The 19,349-nt window shown below is 36.1% G+C and overlaps 1 protein-coding gene across 5 annotated transcripts in view; it reads left to right on the top strand.

Moving 5' to 3' along the window:
* The window catches only part of banp (BTG3 associated nuclear protein), a 419,239-nt gene that overhangs the window by 74,759 nt on the left and 325,131 nt on the right, over positions 1–19,349 (top strand). For 3 of the 5 annotated variants that reach the window (XM_087310788.1, XM_087310790.1, XM_087310789.1), the window contains exon 13: positions 9,175–10,093. The exons of 1 other annotated variant lie outside the window; for it this stretch is intronic. In XM_087310788.1, coding sequence (XP_087166914.1) covers positions 9,175–9,285 — 111 coding nt within the window. In that variant the 3' untranslated portion in view covers positions 9,286–10,093. 5 annotated transcript variants of the gene reach the window in all.

Consider the following 19,349-nt stretch of genomic DNA (forward strand, 5'->3'; position numbering starts at 1 on the left):
AATTATTTTTACAACTGTTATGTGTAGTAATGTGATGAAAAAATGTTTTTGTTAAACAAAAATTGAGAAAAATAAATAAACAAGGGGCTAAAAATTCAGGAGGGCTAATAGTTATGATATATAGTTATATATAAGTTCGCTACTTCACATATCACATCTTAAACGTGTGGAAAAACACAAGGCAGTTCTTGCATAAAACTTCTTGCACGCCCCCAAGTATACGCTGCTCGGTCACAGATTTTCTTTTTTTTTTTTTGCAATATTTTGCTTGAATTTAATTGTTTTATCTTTCAATTTCTAAATATGTTTGGTGACTAAAATATTATTTTATATATCTTGTTATCTGTATTATATCTGTATTTTAATATTATAAATATTCTGTTTAATCAATCTGTTTAGTTTAAATGTGTATATATATATATATATACAGTTATAGTCTGAATTATTAACAACTCTGTTGATTTTTTCTCCAATTTCTGTTTAACGGAGAGCAGATTTTTTCAACACATTTCTAAACATAATCGTTTTAATAACTCATTTCTAATAACTGATTTATTGTGTCTTTGCAATGATGACAGTAAATAATATTTGACTAGATATTTTTCAAGACACTTCTATACAGCTTAAAGAGACATTTAAAGGCTTAACTAGGTTAACTTGGGTAACTATGCTAGTTAGGGTTATTAGTCAAGGTATTGTGGTTTGTTCTGTAGACTATCAGGAAAAAGGGGCTAATAATTTTGTCCCTAAAATGGCTTTTAAAAAATTAATACTGCTTTTATTCTAGCCGAAACAAAACAAATAAGACTTTTTCCAGATGAAAAAACATTATCAGACATACTGTGAAAAGTTCTTTGCTCTGTTAACTCTGCTAACTCTATCAAACCTCTTCAGCTACTTTACAACGCAGCAGCACGAGTGGTCTTTAATGAACCTAAAAGAGCACATCACTCCGCTACTCATTCGTTTGCACTGGCTGCCAGTTGCTGCTCGCATCAAATTCAAAGCTCTGATGTTTGCTTACAAAGCGACTTCTGGCTTTGCTCCTTCTCATCTGCTCTCAGATTTATGTGCCCTCCAGAAACTTGCGTTCTGTGAATGAACGTCGCCTCGTGGTTTCATTCCAAAGAGGGAAGAAATCGCTTTCCCGAACTCTCGCATTCAATCTGCCCAGTTGGTGGAATGAACTCTCTAACTGCATCAGAACGGCAGAGTCACTCGCTGTCTTCAAGAAATGACTAAAAACTCAACTATTTAGTCTCCACTTTCCTTCCTAATCTGCAATTGCCTCTCTGGCTCCCCTGCTGACTGTACTACAAAAAAATAAAAATAAAAATTTACTACTGTTTTGCCTCTTACACTTTACATACCTGAAACTTGCGTTCAGCACTTATCCATTGTTGCTCTTATAGTTGTGTAAATTGCTTCCTTGTCCTCATTTGTAAGGCCCCTTTTTTTTTATAAAAGCGTCTGCTAAATTTAAATGTCAAACATCATTTGGGAAATATTAAAAAAAAGAAAGGACAATTCAAAGGGTGGCTAATAATTCTGACTTCAACTGTATATATAGCTAGATACTTCCCAAAACCAACAAAACCATCTTTTTCTAAAGATCAAGAGTCAAAATGTATATTCTTACTGAAGGATTTCTATTGGTTTATGTAAAAAAAAAGTAAATTAAAGTTGATTAAAAGTTTAGTCATGTTGTATATATTTAAAAACATCATCCGTTCAAAGCACAATTGTTTTTAATAATAATTGCGTATACTTCATTGTTCGATAAATGATTTGTGTACAATAATTTTCATATTTTTTCAGATTAATTTTTAGTTTCAGTATTTTCATAATTCAAATAATTTTCACACCAACCTATAATTTTTCTTCATAAGACCGACGTGTATCATCAGGAGCCCCAGGTATTAATTTTGTTTTCCCTGTATATGTTGTTTTTTGACTCTCAAAGTTCCACTAGCATTTATTTGCTTGTTATGAAACACAATTCACCACAGTTTAAGTTAAAACTCTTTTTCAAATGTTCTTTCTGAAGAAGACGTAAAATGTTGGATGGTTCGAGAATAATTAAATTAGCCTCAGCTTTTCATTTTTAGGTGAACTAACCTTTTAATCAACTCATTTCAAGCCAAAATGATTTCAAACAGCTGTCTCACGATCCTCCTTTCCTCTTGTCGTCCGGAGGTCACCGCGCTTCTTTCTGTGTGCATTTCAGGATTATTTCAATCGCTCTCATCTGCTGCACAACACATGTGGTAGTGTTTACAGACCTTTTTTTATGTACACACCCCTTAATTTTTTTCTTCTTCATTTAATAGTTTCCATATCAGACATTTGATCACCAATGATAAAAAAAAGAATTAAAAAAACAATGAAAAATAAAGAGACATTTCCGTCCAGGAAGGCCTGGTCTCTGTACAGTCTAATGCACAGCCAAAAATAAAGATAAATAAATTATAATAATAATGCTTTTCTTACTTTGAGTCTTTAGCCCTTCACACAGTGATACCGGTAAATATCTGGAAAATTTCTGGAACGACTTACCGGTAAATTAAAAAAAGCGCTGTTCAGACAGGCAAGGATGTTACAGAATTGTTCCGGAAAATACCATTTACACATCCATTTCACAATACCGGTAAATTCTGACATCATTAACAAGAAATAAGCTCTAAACAGCTCCGCTTGTATTTGTAAAGATTTGACTACATTACAAACTCTATGGATAGATAAGTATTGTGAACAACTTATATGAAAATACATGGAGGAACACTTTCACATGTCGAGATGTACATAATATGTGTGTGTGTGCTGGCGCTCACCAGCTGCTTCATGTGCACACGCGTCGGAGCTTGAAGGTAAACAAACAGCGGCTTATTATAAGCATTTGATCAACAATTTTTTCCACAGTTGGCATTAAGAAGGAACATAGAAACGTTAACACATCTGTGCTTAAACCCCGTATAAAAGTGATTTTTGCATAACAGACCCCCTTTAAAGCAAGCAAAATAATCTGCCAGTGGGAGTAAACAAAATAATGTTGTTTTTGATTTAAAATAAAATTATTTTGCTCACCCCATCAACAGATTATTTAGCTTGTTTTAAGGAAAAAAAAACACTCAGTTTTGATTTAATATTTCTGAAAACAAGAAAATATTTGGTAAGTTTATAATAACTACACACTATGAATCATTTACTAAGCATTAGTATCTAGTGAATTTATTATTTGTTAAGCATTAACTCTACATTAATAAGTGTTAGTAAGCAGTTTATAACTGCTGCTACAAATGCTGTATTCTTGACTTATAAGCACCTATATAATGTGTTTAATAATTGTATTTTCATACTTAGTTAATAATTTATTTTTCATTACTAAATTAAGTATCGCATTATTTACAAACCAGTTGTATTTAAGAGTAGTTGAGGGTTTTTAGGATCATTCAAAATGAGTTATTAAATGATTAATAAACTATTGAAATCAATGTCTAAATGTCTTATTATTCCGGCATATATTAATGGTTACTAAGTATGTTAATAAATGCTTTAATAACTCAACTTCATGCAGTTTTGTGACCTAATCTAAAGTGACGACTATTTATGCTTTATAAATCCCTTATAAATGACTATTAAAGGCTCAGAATCAAATGAACAACAATTTTTACAATATTTTCTAAAAAGTAAAATTACTGTAAAGTTTAAACATTGCTGCATAACAGGAGTGTCAAACTATGACATAAAACTGGATAAAACAACAACAACAATCTAATAATTTAACATTATAATAAGATGCAATGTTTAAACTCTACAGTGATTTTATTTTAGGTAAGGTTGCAAATATTTATTTTTCATTTGAAGTACAGTTTGATCTGTGTATCTTTAAATGAATAGGAATGAATAATGTCACTTTTCCTGTTTAGAATTTAACTGAGCATTTTAATTGTCATTTATAAGGGATTTATAAAGCATAAATAGTCCTCACTTTAGATTAGGTCACAAAACTAGATGAAGTTGAGTTAATAAAGCATTTATTAATATACATATTAACCATTAATATATGCCAACATAATAAGACATACACATTGATTTCAATAGTTTATTAATCATTTAATAACTCATTTTGAATGATCCTAAAAACCCTCAACTACTCTTAAATACAAATGGTGTGTAAATAATGCAATACTTAATTTAGTAATGAAAAATAAATCATTAACTAAGTATGAAAGTACACTCATTAAGCACATTATATAGCTGCTTATAAGTCAAGAATAGAGAATTTTTAGATGCAGTTATAAACTGCTTACTAACACTTATTAATGTGGAGTTAATGCTTAACAGATAATGAATTCACTATTTGCTAATGCTTAATAAATGATTTATAATGTGTAGTTATTATAAAGTGTTACCCAATATTTTTTGCTTGTCTAAAAATGCTTCTTGATTTAGATTATTTGGACTAGAAAAAAGACAAATTCTCAAAGTAAGAATTTATATATATTTTTTTACATTGTGGAAGTGTCAGCTCACTTCCTCTGTGCAGCTTTTTGAACGTTTTAATGGTAACCTCCTAGATGAGCCCTATTGAGTGCCCTCTTGTGGATTCGTAAGAAAATCATCCCCCTGAGGGCTTCCGCACTTAACACCTAAGATGAAAAGCGCAGGCTGAGAGTGTCTCGCATCACACCGGCTGTGTTTTAAGAGTCTTGGCACTTATGGGCCTTGCCCTTGAGTACAGTTTGAGCGTTTGCACCGCGTGCAGGTGTGCGGTCTGTTCATCTGGCAAGTGTTGGGGAAGGAATGACTCACTGCACATACTCTGAAGTGACTCATCCTGCGTCGTCTCTCCCTACATCACTCCACCCCTTTTCCTTTTTTTTAATCTTATTTGAAGGAGTGTTGTTACTTCGACAACTGTGATAAATCGTAGCCTTCATCTGACCCTTTTCCTCTGTTTTTTCTTCCTTTTCCATCTCTTGTTGTTGTTCCGTTCTTTGTTTTGCTTGTATCAATCTGTACACCTGTCACTGGTGTGTTTGTCTGCTTTCACTGCCTCCATCAGTAATGTAAACCATGGTATTATTAGGCCTGGGTGAATGGCAGGATATACAGTGTGTGGCGAAAGACATGTATCAGCTGACAAAGATTCAGTCTACTTAAAAAAAGGTTTTAGTTCAAACAGTATTGAATGCATCAAAATCCTGTTTTAGTGGTTTTATATTTATAGTTTAATACCTTTGAGGTTTTAAATTTAACACAAGTCCATGATCTTCCAAAGAAACCTCCACAGAAAAATAATAAGCCGCCTGTCAAATACACTTTTTGCTAGTGTTTTTGCAGAGCAAGGAAACTTTTACAGTATTTCCCAACCCAAGCTCATTCTGAAAACATAGCCCCGCGGACGTTTCTGGAGAACGCGATTTACGTGGCCGGAGGTACATACAGGCCGCGTTTAGTTTTTTTCGAGCGAACGCTGCGGGGCGGTGTGGCGTCGCTTCGCCCCTTCTCTTCGTGTTAGCCGGCCGACGGCTCGCCTCCGAATGGAGGGCTTTCCCGATGCAATCAGTTTGTCCACTTAGCTCACAGCGTTGCGTCGGCGGAGCGAAGGCCCCGGACGAGGAGGAGGAGGAGCCGGCCGAGGTGGACTACGACCGGGATCGAGTCCGGGGAACAGCAGGTTCCGGAAATCAGGTAAGACGAAAAACGGAATCCGAAAAATAAGGGCGAGAACACGGCGGGATCCGAAAACGCAGTCGAAATCGAAGACGAGGGCTTTTGCTTTTTTTTTTGCTTTTTCTGGACGGCTTTTGCGAACCGTCGTTCGGGTTTAGGGAAGGAGGAGGAGGAAGAGGAGGGCGGCCGAGTCGGCCGATCCAGCGGCTTTTTGCGCGAGAACGGCGCGGGCGCGAATGGCGCGCGCTCCCGAGAGGCGCCCGAGACGCTAAAAAATCGTGCACAGCGGCCTCTCGCGGATCCGTGGAAAATAAAAAACGCTCGAATACGTACCTCCCGGGACGTAAATCGCGGTCCACAGAAACGTCCGCGGGGCTACGTTTCCACAATGAGCCCGGGTTGGTATTTCCTATTGTATTTTTTCTTCTCTACAAGTTCTTATCTCTTTTATTTCAGCTTTCAAAAAAGTAAGGTCATATAATTATTTTATGAGCCCCCTACGAAACTTTTTTTGATTGATTACAGAACAAACCACGATCTATTTTGCACTATAAACGGTTATATTTTGGTTTAAGGGGTCTCCAACAACAGTCTGATATGCATGCAAGGTTAAAAACCATTTTCATTGTCTTATAATGTGCATTTATTTTTACCTAATTATCCCAACGACTCCCATATGATTCGTTCAGCGATTCATTTGTTCCCAAACCCCTCCTTAGCGCGAAGCTAATCTGCACTGATTGGACCGATGACCCAGTCTGTTGTGATTGGTCGACTGTGTTCAGCGCGAGACAGAAAAAAAATCGTCCACTATGACTTATCAACAATTTTAAAGTAGTCAGAGTGCAGAGAGTATGTGTGAGCCCAATGCAGGAGTGCATTAAAGCAATGCAGTTAAACACCAGCATATTACTCTACTCTCAATGCTAACCTGAACGACATACATTCAGTGTTAATCCACACAGTGGCAAAAGTTGAACTATTTTGGAAATTGTCTGTGCCGTGCGTGTGACGAACAGCTGATAGTGGCCATGGTAAAGACAAACGGCAGAGGATCTTGAGCTCAGAAACGCATTTAAATTAGTGAAGGACGAAGCACGTGTCACGTTTTCAACGTGGTTTTGTAAAAAATATTTGAATAGCCCCGTGAAGGTTTAATCTGAAAGATACAGTACTGGCACTGATCAATAATAAATAAGTGATTTCAAGCCGCACGGGGAGATTACAACTTATAACACACAATTAAATACATATTTTGCAAACTACACAAAACAAGGCATTTTAATGACACATGATATGGTTTAGAGGAAGAAGAAACTGGTCTATATGAACTGTAACAGCTACTGACAAAGTCCCACACATTATAGTCTCTGCTGCTTCTTCCTTTAATTACAATCAGCTGGCAAATCCCGCATTGCAGCGTAGGTTATTGAATCAAAAATCTGAAAAATGATAGTTGTTGAAAGAAAAATGAATGATGTTGCCCGCTTGCTTAAAAACTAATATCAGTGTAAACAATAAGACATCTTTTTTTATTTTGATGAGATGTCAAAATACTCGAAATAACACAATTTTATTTGTAATTAGTAGTTTCAACAACAACAAAAAAAGATTACTGATGTGCGAACAGGAGCTCCAAAATAACATCTAAAAATGGAAATATTAGGTTAAAATGTTCATGAAACGTTCATGACAATCATTTGCAGTTGCATTTGGTGTTTTTAGTGTCCCACACACACACTGCCTTGTTCCTATATCCCAGTGGAGACTCCCATAGATGTAATCATGTTTCTACTATACAAATCATAAATTCTATCCCCTACCCTAACCCTAATGAGGTTTGTACTGTTAACCTTATTTTTCATGTACAAGCAGGCGCAGCCATTGGAATAATTTTGGCTCGAGACTTTCAGTCTCATTCACTTCCATTGAGTTTTAGACACAAAAAAGATAACTGCTTGATGTAGCAAACTCATGTTATCTTATTATATTCTTCTACTTTTTATGTATAGTCATGAACATGCTTGTTTGTATGGAAAATGCAAATAAAAAAGAAAGTAATGATTTCTAAATTTACTTTGACTTGTATTTCATTGCAAACAATATGAACACAACATATTTCTTGTTTTGTCTGGTCAGATTTATTTTATTTGTAAGTACAATATTCCTGTCATTCTGACCTGCAACACATTCCAAAAAAAGTTGGGACAGGAAAGATTCAAGGAATCTGGAGGAATTTTAGTGCGTCAAGAAAAAGGGCGCAAGCCTAAGCTGAACAAACCGTGATCTCTGAACACTCAGGCTGCACAGCATCAAGAATCATCATTTATCTATAAGCGATATCACCACGTGAACTCCGGATTACTGTGGCAAACCTTTGTCAAGTACTACAATTTGTAGTTACATCCACAAATGCCAGTGAAAACCTGTACCAAAAGGATGCCTTACGTTAACAGTGTCCAGAAGCAACATCAACTTTTCTGGTGGCATCTGGGATGGACCATTACACAGTGAAAACATGTACTGTGGTCAGATGAATCAGTATTTCAGGTATTCTTTGGGAGAAATGGACGCCGTATGCTCTGGAACAAAGAGGAAAAGGATCAACCAGACTGTTCCCAGCCACAAGTCCAAAAGCTAGGGTTTGTCATGGTATGGGGTTGTGTCAGTGCTCTTGGCAAAGGTAACTTGCACTTCTGTGATGGCACCATTAATGCTGAAAAGTACATGGGGATTTTGGAGCACGATATGCTGCCTTTTTTTCCAGGGATGTCTTGCATATTTCAACAAGACCACATGCTGCACACAATAAAAGTCCTGGCTGTGGAGGAAGAGGATACAGATACTTGACTGGCCTGTCTGCAGTCCTGTCCTGTCTCCAATAGAGAATGTGTGTTGCATTTTGAAGAACAAAAGTCCCCATACTGTTACCCACCTTAAGACAAGACTTGTTTGCAGGAAGAATTGGACAAAATTACACTTGAAACACTTCATCACTTCATCATAGGGTGCTGTGAAAAGGAATGACAACATTACAAAGTGGCTCTAGTGTTCCAACTTTTTAAAAATGGTGCAATAACCAAAACTAGAATTTGTGTTTATTTTGACAAAAATAACAACAATAAAAATCATGAGAAACACAATAAATAATGCTTGTTTTATTGTCTGCAATGAAATAAAAGTCACTGTTAATTTTGAAATCACTACTTTCTTTTTTATTTGCGTTTTCCATACTGTGCCAACTTTTTTTCATTTTGCGTTGCACTACACAAACAGTATGCTCTGTCCCCTACCCTTACCCCTACCCTTACCCTAAATCCAGCCCTCACTTTTATCTGCACTTTTACACTTTTTTTGGACACTTTTACAACACCAAGTCCCCACAAGTCTGTGTGCATACAAGTTTAAGTCCCCATCAGGGTATAAAAATAAGTACACACACAAGCATTCTCCTTCTCTTTGTAAACTCAATTTCTTTTCTTTTTTTCTTGTTCTCAGGCTGAAGCTCTGACTCCGGCACTGCAGGCGGAGATGGATGTAAAGGAGGCCATTCAGCTCCAGCAAGCCGAGAACGGAGAGGTGGTTCAGATCCAGATGCCAGGCACTTGAGTCGCTCACAAAAACGTAAAAAACGATGATATTCGGCTCTAGCGCCAGTGAGACGGCCAAACCGAGGAGCGCGGCCAATCAAACTCACATTCAAAACCCAAACCACCACCGTCAGTCAACAACTATTGACTAGCTCCAACTAAAACAAAGGCAATTTGTCGTAATTTGTCAGTTTGTTTGGAAAACACTGGTCTTCCTGCACCAGTCGAAACCATCCGGGCTGGTTAGTAATGATTAAGCAATGCTAGCTTTTCTCTTCGGGTCAATCTGAAGTACGTCATACGCAAAGATTGAGCTTGTTTACTTAGAGATTTGAGCAGGCATTTGCTTAAACTACCCATGTATCCCCAATGTGAGCGTTACACCTAGTAGACTTTGCTTATCCAGTTTGATGAATTCGCAGGACAGTAATATTAGCTTCGGTTCATAATCCAAGACTTTTCCGTTATACTATCCTATTTTTTTTGGTGTGTGTGAGTGTGTTTGTATTGGTGAAGATCTAGGGGTATTATTAAGGGCTGCCCCTGTTTCATTTATCAATAATCAATTTGTTTTCATAATAATGGTTAGTCGAAATATTATTTTCTTTTCTTTTGTTTTGTATAGCTTTATTGTACAGAACAAAAAAAAAAATACTACTGAAAGTTTTGTGGAGCTTTTGTAGAGCAGTTTACTAATACACAGGATAAATACGATGACGGTGCAACTGTGTTAATGTAGTATATGAAATATGTACCTTTTCTTATAAATATATATATTTGTGTATGAAGGACTTGTTCAAATTGAATAAATGACCCTTGTTTCCACATGTGGTTGTCTGAGTAGCACATAAAAGCAGCTTTACGTTTGCCTGATAAACAAGTAGAGGAGAGCAGGGATGAAAGTAACTTGGGGCGAAAGAGCCCTGACAGCATTTGCTTATCAGGCTGTAACAGCACATTCGTCATGCAACCCTTGATGGAGCTGCCAAATATCATGTGATTTCAGGCCCGTGTCCTGTGGTTAGCTCCGAATTTCAGCTTTTAAATGCAAAAAATACACTCACCGGCCACTTTATTAGGCACACCTGTCCAACTGCTCGTTAACGCAAATTTCTAATTAGCCAATCACAAGGCACCAACAACTCAATGCATTTACGCATGTAGACATGGTCTCACCAGGCTCACCAAAATTGAACAATGGAAGATTGGAAAAATGTTGCCTAGTTTGATGAGTCTCGATTTCTGCTGCGACATTCGGATGTTAGGATCAGAATTTGGCATCAACATTAAGGCAGTTCGGAATGCAAAATGTTAATATATGTTAATAAAGTGTATGCTTTACTAAAAAGATAGGTCTTTAATGTAGTTTTGAACTGACAAGAGTGTGTCTGAGTCATTTCAGGTAGGTATTGCAGAGTTTAGGAGCCATAAATGAGAAGGCTCAACCTCCTTTAGTAGACTTTGCTATTCTGGGTACTACCAGAAGCCCTGAGTTTTGAGATCTTAAAGATCTGGTTGGATTGTAGCGAGACAGAAAGTTGGTTCGATAAACAGGAGCTAGATTATTTAAAGCAGGGGTGTCAAGCGTGCGGCCTGCGGGTAGGATCAGGTCCGCAAACGAATTTAATGCGGCCAACGAGAGGATTCTGTGAGCTGCAATTTTTCTATAAAATATTCTGCTGTTGCAATTGTGTCCACTGGATGGCGCATTAGCAAACTGTATTTTTAACCAATCCAGAAGCCTGAATCAGTGTTAGTTTGACAGCCTTGCTTTATTTAAATAATGTCTAGTAATTATTATAATACTTAGCAGTAATGTCTATTTTTATTTATTTTTTGTGTTATTTATTTCTTATTTGCTGTATATTTTATTAATTAAATTATGTTAATATATTACATACGACAATACTGTAAATGTCATTCTAATATAGCAACTTTAGAGAGAGAGAGAGAGAGAAAGAGAGAGAACGCCTTTAACCTGTCAGTGGGTGCACATGGCTCCTAAATAGCATAAAAGTAAAAGAAATAGTGGATTTCTATTATTTCAACAGCCTTTAAAAAAAATTAACCCATTTAAAAGAAAAGGTGTATAATAGTGTCATAATAAAAAAAAAAAACAAGTTAAAAATGTGGTGAAAAGGTGTTTTTCAATCCGGCTACCACCGCAAGTATATTTCAAACCTGTGGGAAGCACTGCACATTGAGCTGATCTCATAAGGAAATATTTAAAATATTTTACGTTATGTTAGTTTAGTGGTATGAAAATGTAAAGCCCCCCCCCCCCCCCCCCTGATTTAAAGCTCATAAAAAGTAATATTTTAAAATCAATATGAAACTTACAGGCAGCCAGTGTAAGGAGGATAAAATTGGGGTGATATGATCATATTTTCTAGGCCTAGTAAGAACTGAAGTTTGTTAATAGAGGATGCTGGGCAACCAGCAAACAGAGGATTACAGTAATCTAGCCTAGAAGTCATAAAAGCATGAACTAGCTTTTCTGCATCTGAGATGGATAGCATACTTTGTAACTTATCGATATTTCTTAGATGAAAGAAGGTGGTTTTTATGACATGGGAGATGTGATTTTTAAAAGTTAAGTTGCTGTCTAATATAACACCCAGATTTTCTGATTTTTCTTATAGATTTATTACTACAAACTTTAACCTTAAATGAGTAGTTCACCCAAAGCTCAAATGAAAGCTCTGTGATATTTACTTTTTTTTCCCTACTCGACAGAAGTTAAAAATGTTAAAACTATTAACCGTTTACATCTATGGTGTTTGTTTTTCCTACCATGTAGGTCAATGGTTACAGATTTATAAAATTTTCAAAGTATCTTCTTTTGTGTTAAAAAACTTATAAAGTTATGGAAAAGTTTTTGGCTGAACTATACCTTAAAATCTGCTATTATTTTAACATCACAACAGAAATTGTACCATAAACATGCTAAATTATGTATAACTTTCTAACAAAAATCCAACATTTTTATATTACTCTATTAAAACTTGTAGAACTTGTTACATTCAAACTGTAAGTTGAGGATCTGCACAAAATATTCAATAATGTCAATATTGTAGCCTAATAAGAATCATATATTTTAAGCAAACCAAACTGATACTCTTGGGTTTTGTCAGGTTTTCACTTTCAGAATTTTTTCACTTTTAAGTTGGTTGAAATTCTAAAGAGAACCATAAATGTAAATTGCATTATAATCAAATATGTTGGTTAATTACGGCTTTCTCTATCCTAGCAAGCCACGAGAACACATTTAGCACACAGTTCGCACACTTTAGTTTAGTTTTCCGGCAACGGCCCATATACTGCACAGAATTCAGAGCCTATCCGTTCCAAAAAAAGCCATTATGCTCAAACATTATTGCAGATTAAGTGACGGTGTTGATTTTGTACTGAGCCACTGAACAGTCATCGCTTACATTGCGCTTTAATGATTGAAAGCTAACGATTTGGATTGATTAGAAGCAAGGGGCGATGCTTTTAGTTACTATGTTTCTTTTATATTTATATGATCTGCTTCAGTTGACCAGAACACCATAGTGAGAATCACTGAATTGTTTCTGGTTTCTTAGATAACCACATATTCTCTCTAGAGCCCCCCAAAAACTCCTACTCAGACCTCCTCGTCTCTATTGGGACCAAGTCAAACTCTCCCTTACTCTGTGTATTTAAAAAAACAAACACACATGGAATATCCCAGATCTTAACCGTCTGGACTTGTTAAGGTCACGGGGAAGCTACAAGATGCACTTTGTGAGTTGCGAACTCATCCTCTCCCGCTTCTGTTGCTTTTCGTAATACAGTTTGCATCATTAGGGCTGGGCTGAGGATAATACAAAACGTTTTTCCCACGCACGCTGTAGCATAATGGTGTATTTTGGATGGCGCACAGCAAGCGACTAGCATCAATGCTGATAAAAACATATCTCTGTTTCCTTTTGTTTTCCTTTAGTCTCAAAATCTCCAATTACCCGTCTTCTGTAAGCCATCCATCTATTACTCTTAAAGAAACATTACTCTTTTTGGGAAATAGAGCTCTCCTAGAGTTAAACAGTTGAGTTTTACCGTATTTGAATCCATTCAGACGATCTCCGGGTCTGGTTGGACCACTTTTAGCTTAGCTTAGCATAGATCTTTGATTCGGATTAGACCATTAGCATTTCCCTCAAAAAAGGGGCACAATGATATTATGAAGTGCTGTTATGTGATGTTACATTGTCAGGTTCTGCATTATATCATTGCACCTGCTGCAGTCATGGTACTGCAGCAAAGGTCCTTGATTCTTACGCCAGAATGAAAGTATAGTTCCTTTTAATATTGACCTGGAAAATAGCAACTTTACATTTTACATTTGTCTTAGTGCATGATTTAACTACAGAAGAGTCTGGTTTAAATTATCAAAATTTTTTTAAGATGCTAATGGTCTAATCTGAATCAATGATTTATGCTAAGCTAAGCTAAAAGTGCTCCCACATGACTTGCATATCACCTAAATGCATTCGAAAAATGGTAACTAGGGGAGTTTCCAAAAAAAGCGGAGTGTTTCTTTAAGAAATCCATCGCTTACATCATCGTTTCCCCCTGGTTTCTGTTTTTCTCACTTGTTCTCATCCTCCCACTCGTTTCTAGGGTCATGTCTGGTGATTTTTTATTTATTTTTGCTTCTTTGTTACCAGTCTGTTTTGGTCTTGTCAAAGCTTGGATTGCAGAGTCTCCATAGCCCTCCTGAAATCCAACTCTGACTCCCTTTTCTCTAATAAGACCGAGACGGCATCTCCCCCGTTTCAGAAGATGGATGAAAAACCCCAGAATGTAAGAACGTAAGTCCTACAGGCTTTAGATTTAGACTGGGATTGTTGTTATAGTGAAAAATTGGGTTCGTACTTTCTGCTTTCATACCTTCGTCATATTTGTCTTCACGCTTAACCAAATATTATGACCAAAGAAGTGAATATCATTGATCATCCCCAAACAAGGCCATGTATTAAACATGCGGTATGTAATGCTATTCTAATTTAGTCACTTATCACTAAACTTAACAAATTTCTTGTCGCCTTTCCAAGTTTTAGGAACCACAAATAATATCTTGACTTCTAGTTGATCAATCGGTATCAAAAGTGGCTGATATGAATGGCAAAGGCCTCTAGATTACGCTTGTTTTACCAAAATAAAATATGATCATGTCTTAATTTTAAATTATTGAATGAGGACAGTAAGATCTGGCTTTGCTTAGACAAAAGTCTTATCACTTAACAGAAATAATGTACAGTATAGAATTTAAAGTCTCCCATGAGCTTAAAGGACTGCATCCATACATCTCTGCAATGACTCAAATCACTTATTAACGAAGTAATCCAAAATGGTAAAGAAAGCATTCTCGCAGGACTCCCAGAGTTCATCAAGATTGCTTAGACTCACCTTCAATGCCTCCACCTTCATCTTAGCCCAGACATGCTCAATAAAGTTCATTCTGGTGACTGGGCTGGCCAATCCTGCAGGTTTGACCTTCTTGGCTTCACTTTGATGTGGAGGCTGAAGTTTGAGCAGGGGTGCTATCCTGCTGGAGAATTTGCCCTCTCCTGTGGTCTGTAATGTAATGTGCAGCACAAATGTCTTGATACCTCAGTCTGTTGTTGCCATCCACTCTGCAGATCTCTCACACACCGACAGACTGAATGTAACCCCAAATCATTATTTTTCCTTCACCAATCTTGACTGATTTCTGTGAGAATCTTGGGTCTATATGGGTTCCAGTAGGTCTTCTGCTGTATGTGTGATGATTGGGATTCGGTCCAACAGATGATTCATCTGAAAAATCGACCTCCTACCACTTTTCCAAATGATCAACTCGAAGTCAAGTTAATGTGTTGCTCTTACAACTGGGGTTGATGATAAGGCTTTTGTCAGGTAGTGTATCATTCATTCAACGAAGTGAATTAAAACAGTAAATTCAAGCACCGAGTACACTAAAAGCAATGCCATTGTGTTTATAATTTGCTGGGTGATATAAATAAAATGAGTATTTTTTTTCAATTTAAGTTTAACAACTAAATATTGATTTATTCAGAAACTTACACTGACAGGATTTCACTGCGGACACTATCTTGTGGTCAGATGTGGAAATTATTTTGTGCAAACTTTTGTATTCACTAGTCATTGAGTGTAGATTGATGTACACTCGTTATTGTCCAGTATGGTTTCATGCACCTCTACAAGTGGCGGTCCTCAGGCGGTGCACTATTTAAGGGTAAGGGGCGATTTCGGTTTAGCCTAGATTTTGGACTCTACTAAGACATTAAAATATTGTAATATGTTTGCACATACTTGCTGAATTATCATAAAGTTGAAGTCAGAATTATTAGCCCCCCTTTGAAATGTTTTTTTTTTATCTTTTCTAAATATTTCCTAAATGATGTTTAACAGAGCAAGGAAATTTTCACAGTATGTCTGATAATATTTTTTCTACTGTATAAAGTCGTATTTGTTTTATTTAAGCTAGAAAAAAAGCAGTTTTTATAACCCATTTTAGGGACAAAATTATTAGCCCCTTTAAGCTATTTTTTTTTAAAAACAAATCATCATTATACAATAACTTTCCTAATTACCCTAACCTGCCTAGTTAACCTAATTAGCCTAGTTAAGCCTATAAATGTCACTTTAAGCTGTATAAAAGTGTTCTGAATTATCTTGAATTTGATGTCTCAAATTATCTTAGTGTTCCCCCACACTTTAGCCATGTAGTTACAAATATGGGAGTGAACTTGGACAGTGGTTTAAAATTTGATAAACAGGTACATTCAGTGATCAAGGCTAGCTTTTTTCAGCTTCGCCAAGTCAAGCCATTTCTGAGCCAGCGTGACCTAGAAAGAACCATTCATGCTTTTATCAGCTCTCGTCTGGACTATTGGGATAGAATTATGTTGGAATTAACCAAACCCTACTACATTGGTTAAAACTAGTGCAAAATGCCGACAAATAGTCACAATCGTGAGCACATTACACCTCTTCTTTACTCTCTTCACTGGCTCCCCGTTCAGAATAGATTTTAAACTTTTTTTTTCTTGTTTTTAATGCAGTGAACAGTCTCGCACTTTCATATTTATGTGAGATTTTAACAGCCTGATCTCACGAGAAAACGTGAGTATTTTAAGTTTTGGCAGTTTAGTGGCTAATTAGTACGAATTCGTACGAGTTCAGTCGTCTGAAAATGTACGATTTTATAAAGGAGGTGTGGCACCTAACCCCACCCTTAAACCCAACCGTCATTCGGGGATGAGCAAATCGTAGTAAAATGTACAAATTAGATTGTACGAATTCGTACGAATTAGCCACAAAATGAAAAAGTTACAAATTGCCGTGAGATTGCGTTTGATTTTAAAGGTTTATTAACCAAACTGGGCCCTACGATCATCAGGTCAGTTGTTGCTGGAGGTCCCTATAGATCTAGGTACAAACAATGGGGTGATCGTTTATGTGCAGTAGCGGGTCCAAAACTATGGAACACCCTACCTTTAGAACTTCACATCGTTACAGATGTGGCACTTTTTAAAGCTAAAATCAATACCTATTTATTTAGATTGCTTTTGATATTCGTTAGTACAAAATGCTGTTTTTTTGACCTTTGTGTTTTTATAATGTATTGTTTTAAAGTTTAAATGTTTGTTATTAAGACTGTAAAGCACTTTGGGCAGCCTCCTGGTTGTAATAAGGTGCTATATAAATAATAAAGGAATAAAGTTCGATTGATTGATTAAAAAATATCTAGTCAAATATTATTTACTGTCGTCATGACTAAGATAAAATAAATCAATTTTATAAATAAATCAAAAAACCTATTAGAGATGAGTTATTAAAACTAATATGTTTAGAAATGTTGAAAAAATAATCTTCTCTCCTTGAAACAGAAATTGGGAAAAAATAAATGGGGCTTATAATTCTGACGTCAACTGTACTTGTATATCTAAAAAGCTGTTCTCCTGTTAAAAATGTGCATTCCATGTAAGAATGTCTGTCTCTGTTTTAGCCTGTGTAACTCCACCCACTGCTATTCAAGCCAATCGTATTTCAGCACCCTGGCTTGCCAGTGGACAGACAATTAACATACTTAATTTCATTCATGGAAACTGCCAAACAAAAGAACTCGGAGAACATTCTACACATCCTAAAACAAATGTATGATCAGTGGTATGTTTAAATCTGTGTATGTTTGAGAGATAGAGACAACTTAAGACAAAAGTTCAAAAAACAAAAAAGATCTGGCTACTTTACAAGTAAGTAATTAGCTGAAGTTGGCTGATGGCTACTTGTACAAATATTATAAGTAAATTCAACTCAACTGTGATAATCATTGTGATAACAGTTTAAGACAAACGGGTAAGCAAAGCTGTGGCAACCGTCAAATTCAAACACAAAATGCGTTTTGATGATACAAGAAAACTGAGAAAAACTAACTTGATTGGGTTTTTTAATGCTCCATAAACATTTCAGAGGCAGTGTGTAAATGTGATGAACACAATGTAAGTGTGGAGGTGTAAATGTATTGTATAATTGCTGTTTATCATATCAGTAACAACAGTGAAAGAAAAATACGAACATTTGCCAAAATTCAATCTCAAATTTTGATCAAATTGTCAAAACATCCCTTAAAATGCTTTCTATTGATGTGAGAAATGGATTCAATTGTACACAATCCAGATTTTTTGATGATGAATGAAAGTTTCAAAGGCAGTGTGTAAATGTGATGAACAATGTGAGTGCAGTGGTGCAAACGTAAAATTGCTGTTTATAATATCGGTAACATCAGTAAAAGAAAAATACTAAAACTTACCAAAATTCAACCCCAAATTTTGATTTAATTGTTAAAACACCTCTCAAAATGCTTTCTATTGATGTGAATAATGCATCAAATTGTATCCGATTCAATGTTTTTGATGATGAATGAAAGTTTCGAAGGCAGAGTGTAAATGTGATTAACATAATGTAAGTGCAGTGGTGCAAACGAGTTATTGCTGTTTGTCACATCGGTAACATACGTGAACGAGAAATACGGAACTTACTAATCTTCGAACACTCTGGGCCCTATCATACACCCGGCGCAATAAGGCTTCCTGTAATGTGTTGCTATTTTCAGACCATAATTTTTTTTTGTGTCACTTTGTGGACTCCTGGGTGTTTCGGTCAAGATGAGAGGCGTGTTAGGGCTCATTGTTGGCATGTTGCTATTTCGAGGAACTAAAATACAATGCGAAATAGACCAGCTGAAAGCAGGTCTAAAGTCCAGCGCAGAGCGCGTTAGTTGTGCGCCTCCCTCACACATTGCTTAAAACACACAGGATGTACAGCGATATACAAATATCTTTACAAATGAAAAACAATTAAAGGAATAAAATATTATAAAAAAATATTATTTTCCACATGAATATAAAAACCACTGCCTTCATGCCTCTATCTCTAAATTTGCATTTGTATAATGTTATTATTAGTAGTAGTATTATTTATTATATGCATATTTATATTTGTTTTAATAAAAACAAGCTTAGATTTGTCCACCTGTCAGGTTTTAGACCATATGGGGCACAGCATGTGTATTTGAATATAACTCAGTTTTTTGACCACACTTCCTTATTATTGTTTATTTATTTGTTTGCTGGAAATTAGAACTGAATTTAGAAATAGTTTTAAAACAAATCTTTGTGCTTAACAAACAAAATTATTTATGTAGGCTGATGGATTTCTGTGGATACAACATGTTTCCTTATCCACGAAAGAGAGTGAAAGTGAAAGTAAAAATGAGGAGGCTCATTCTCTCATTTTCGCCCTGCAGATGCTCTGTTTAACTGTTTTCTCACTAGTAAAGCGTTCAGTTTTTCTACTCACAAAGTCCGCCATGTAAATAGCTTATGCACCATGGCGCGACGCAACTTAAAAGGGAATGGGAGATGAGACTCTGATTGGTTTATTGTCAAAACACACCTATAGCTCATTAAGAGAATAAGCTCAACCCTGTTAGACCATGCGCCATGGCGCAAAGCAGATTTTCCATCCTTAAAATAGCAAAGGTGGATTCTG

The sequence above is a fragment of the Danio rerio genome, chromosome 25, assembly GCF_052040795.2.
Source record: "Danio rerio strain M-AB ecotype USA chromosome 25, GRCz13ab, whole genome shotgun sequence".
NCBI lineage: Eukaryota > Metazoa > Chordata > Actinopteri > Cypriniformes > Danionidae > Danio > Danio rerio.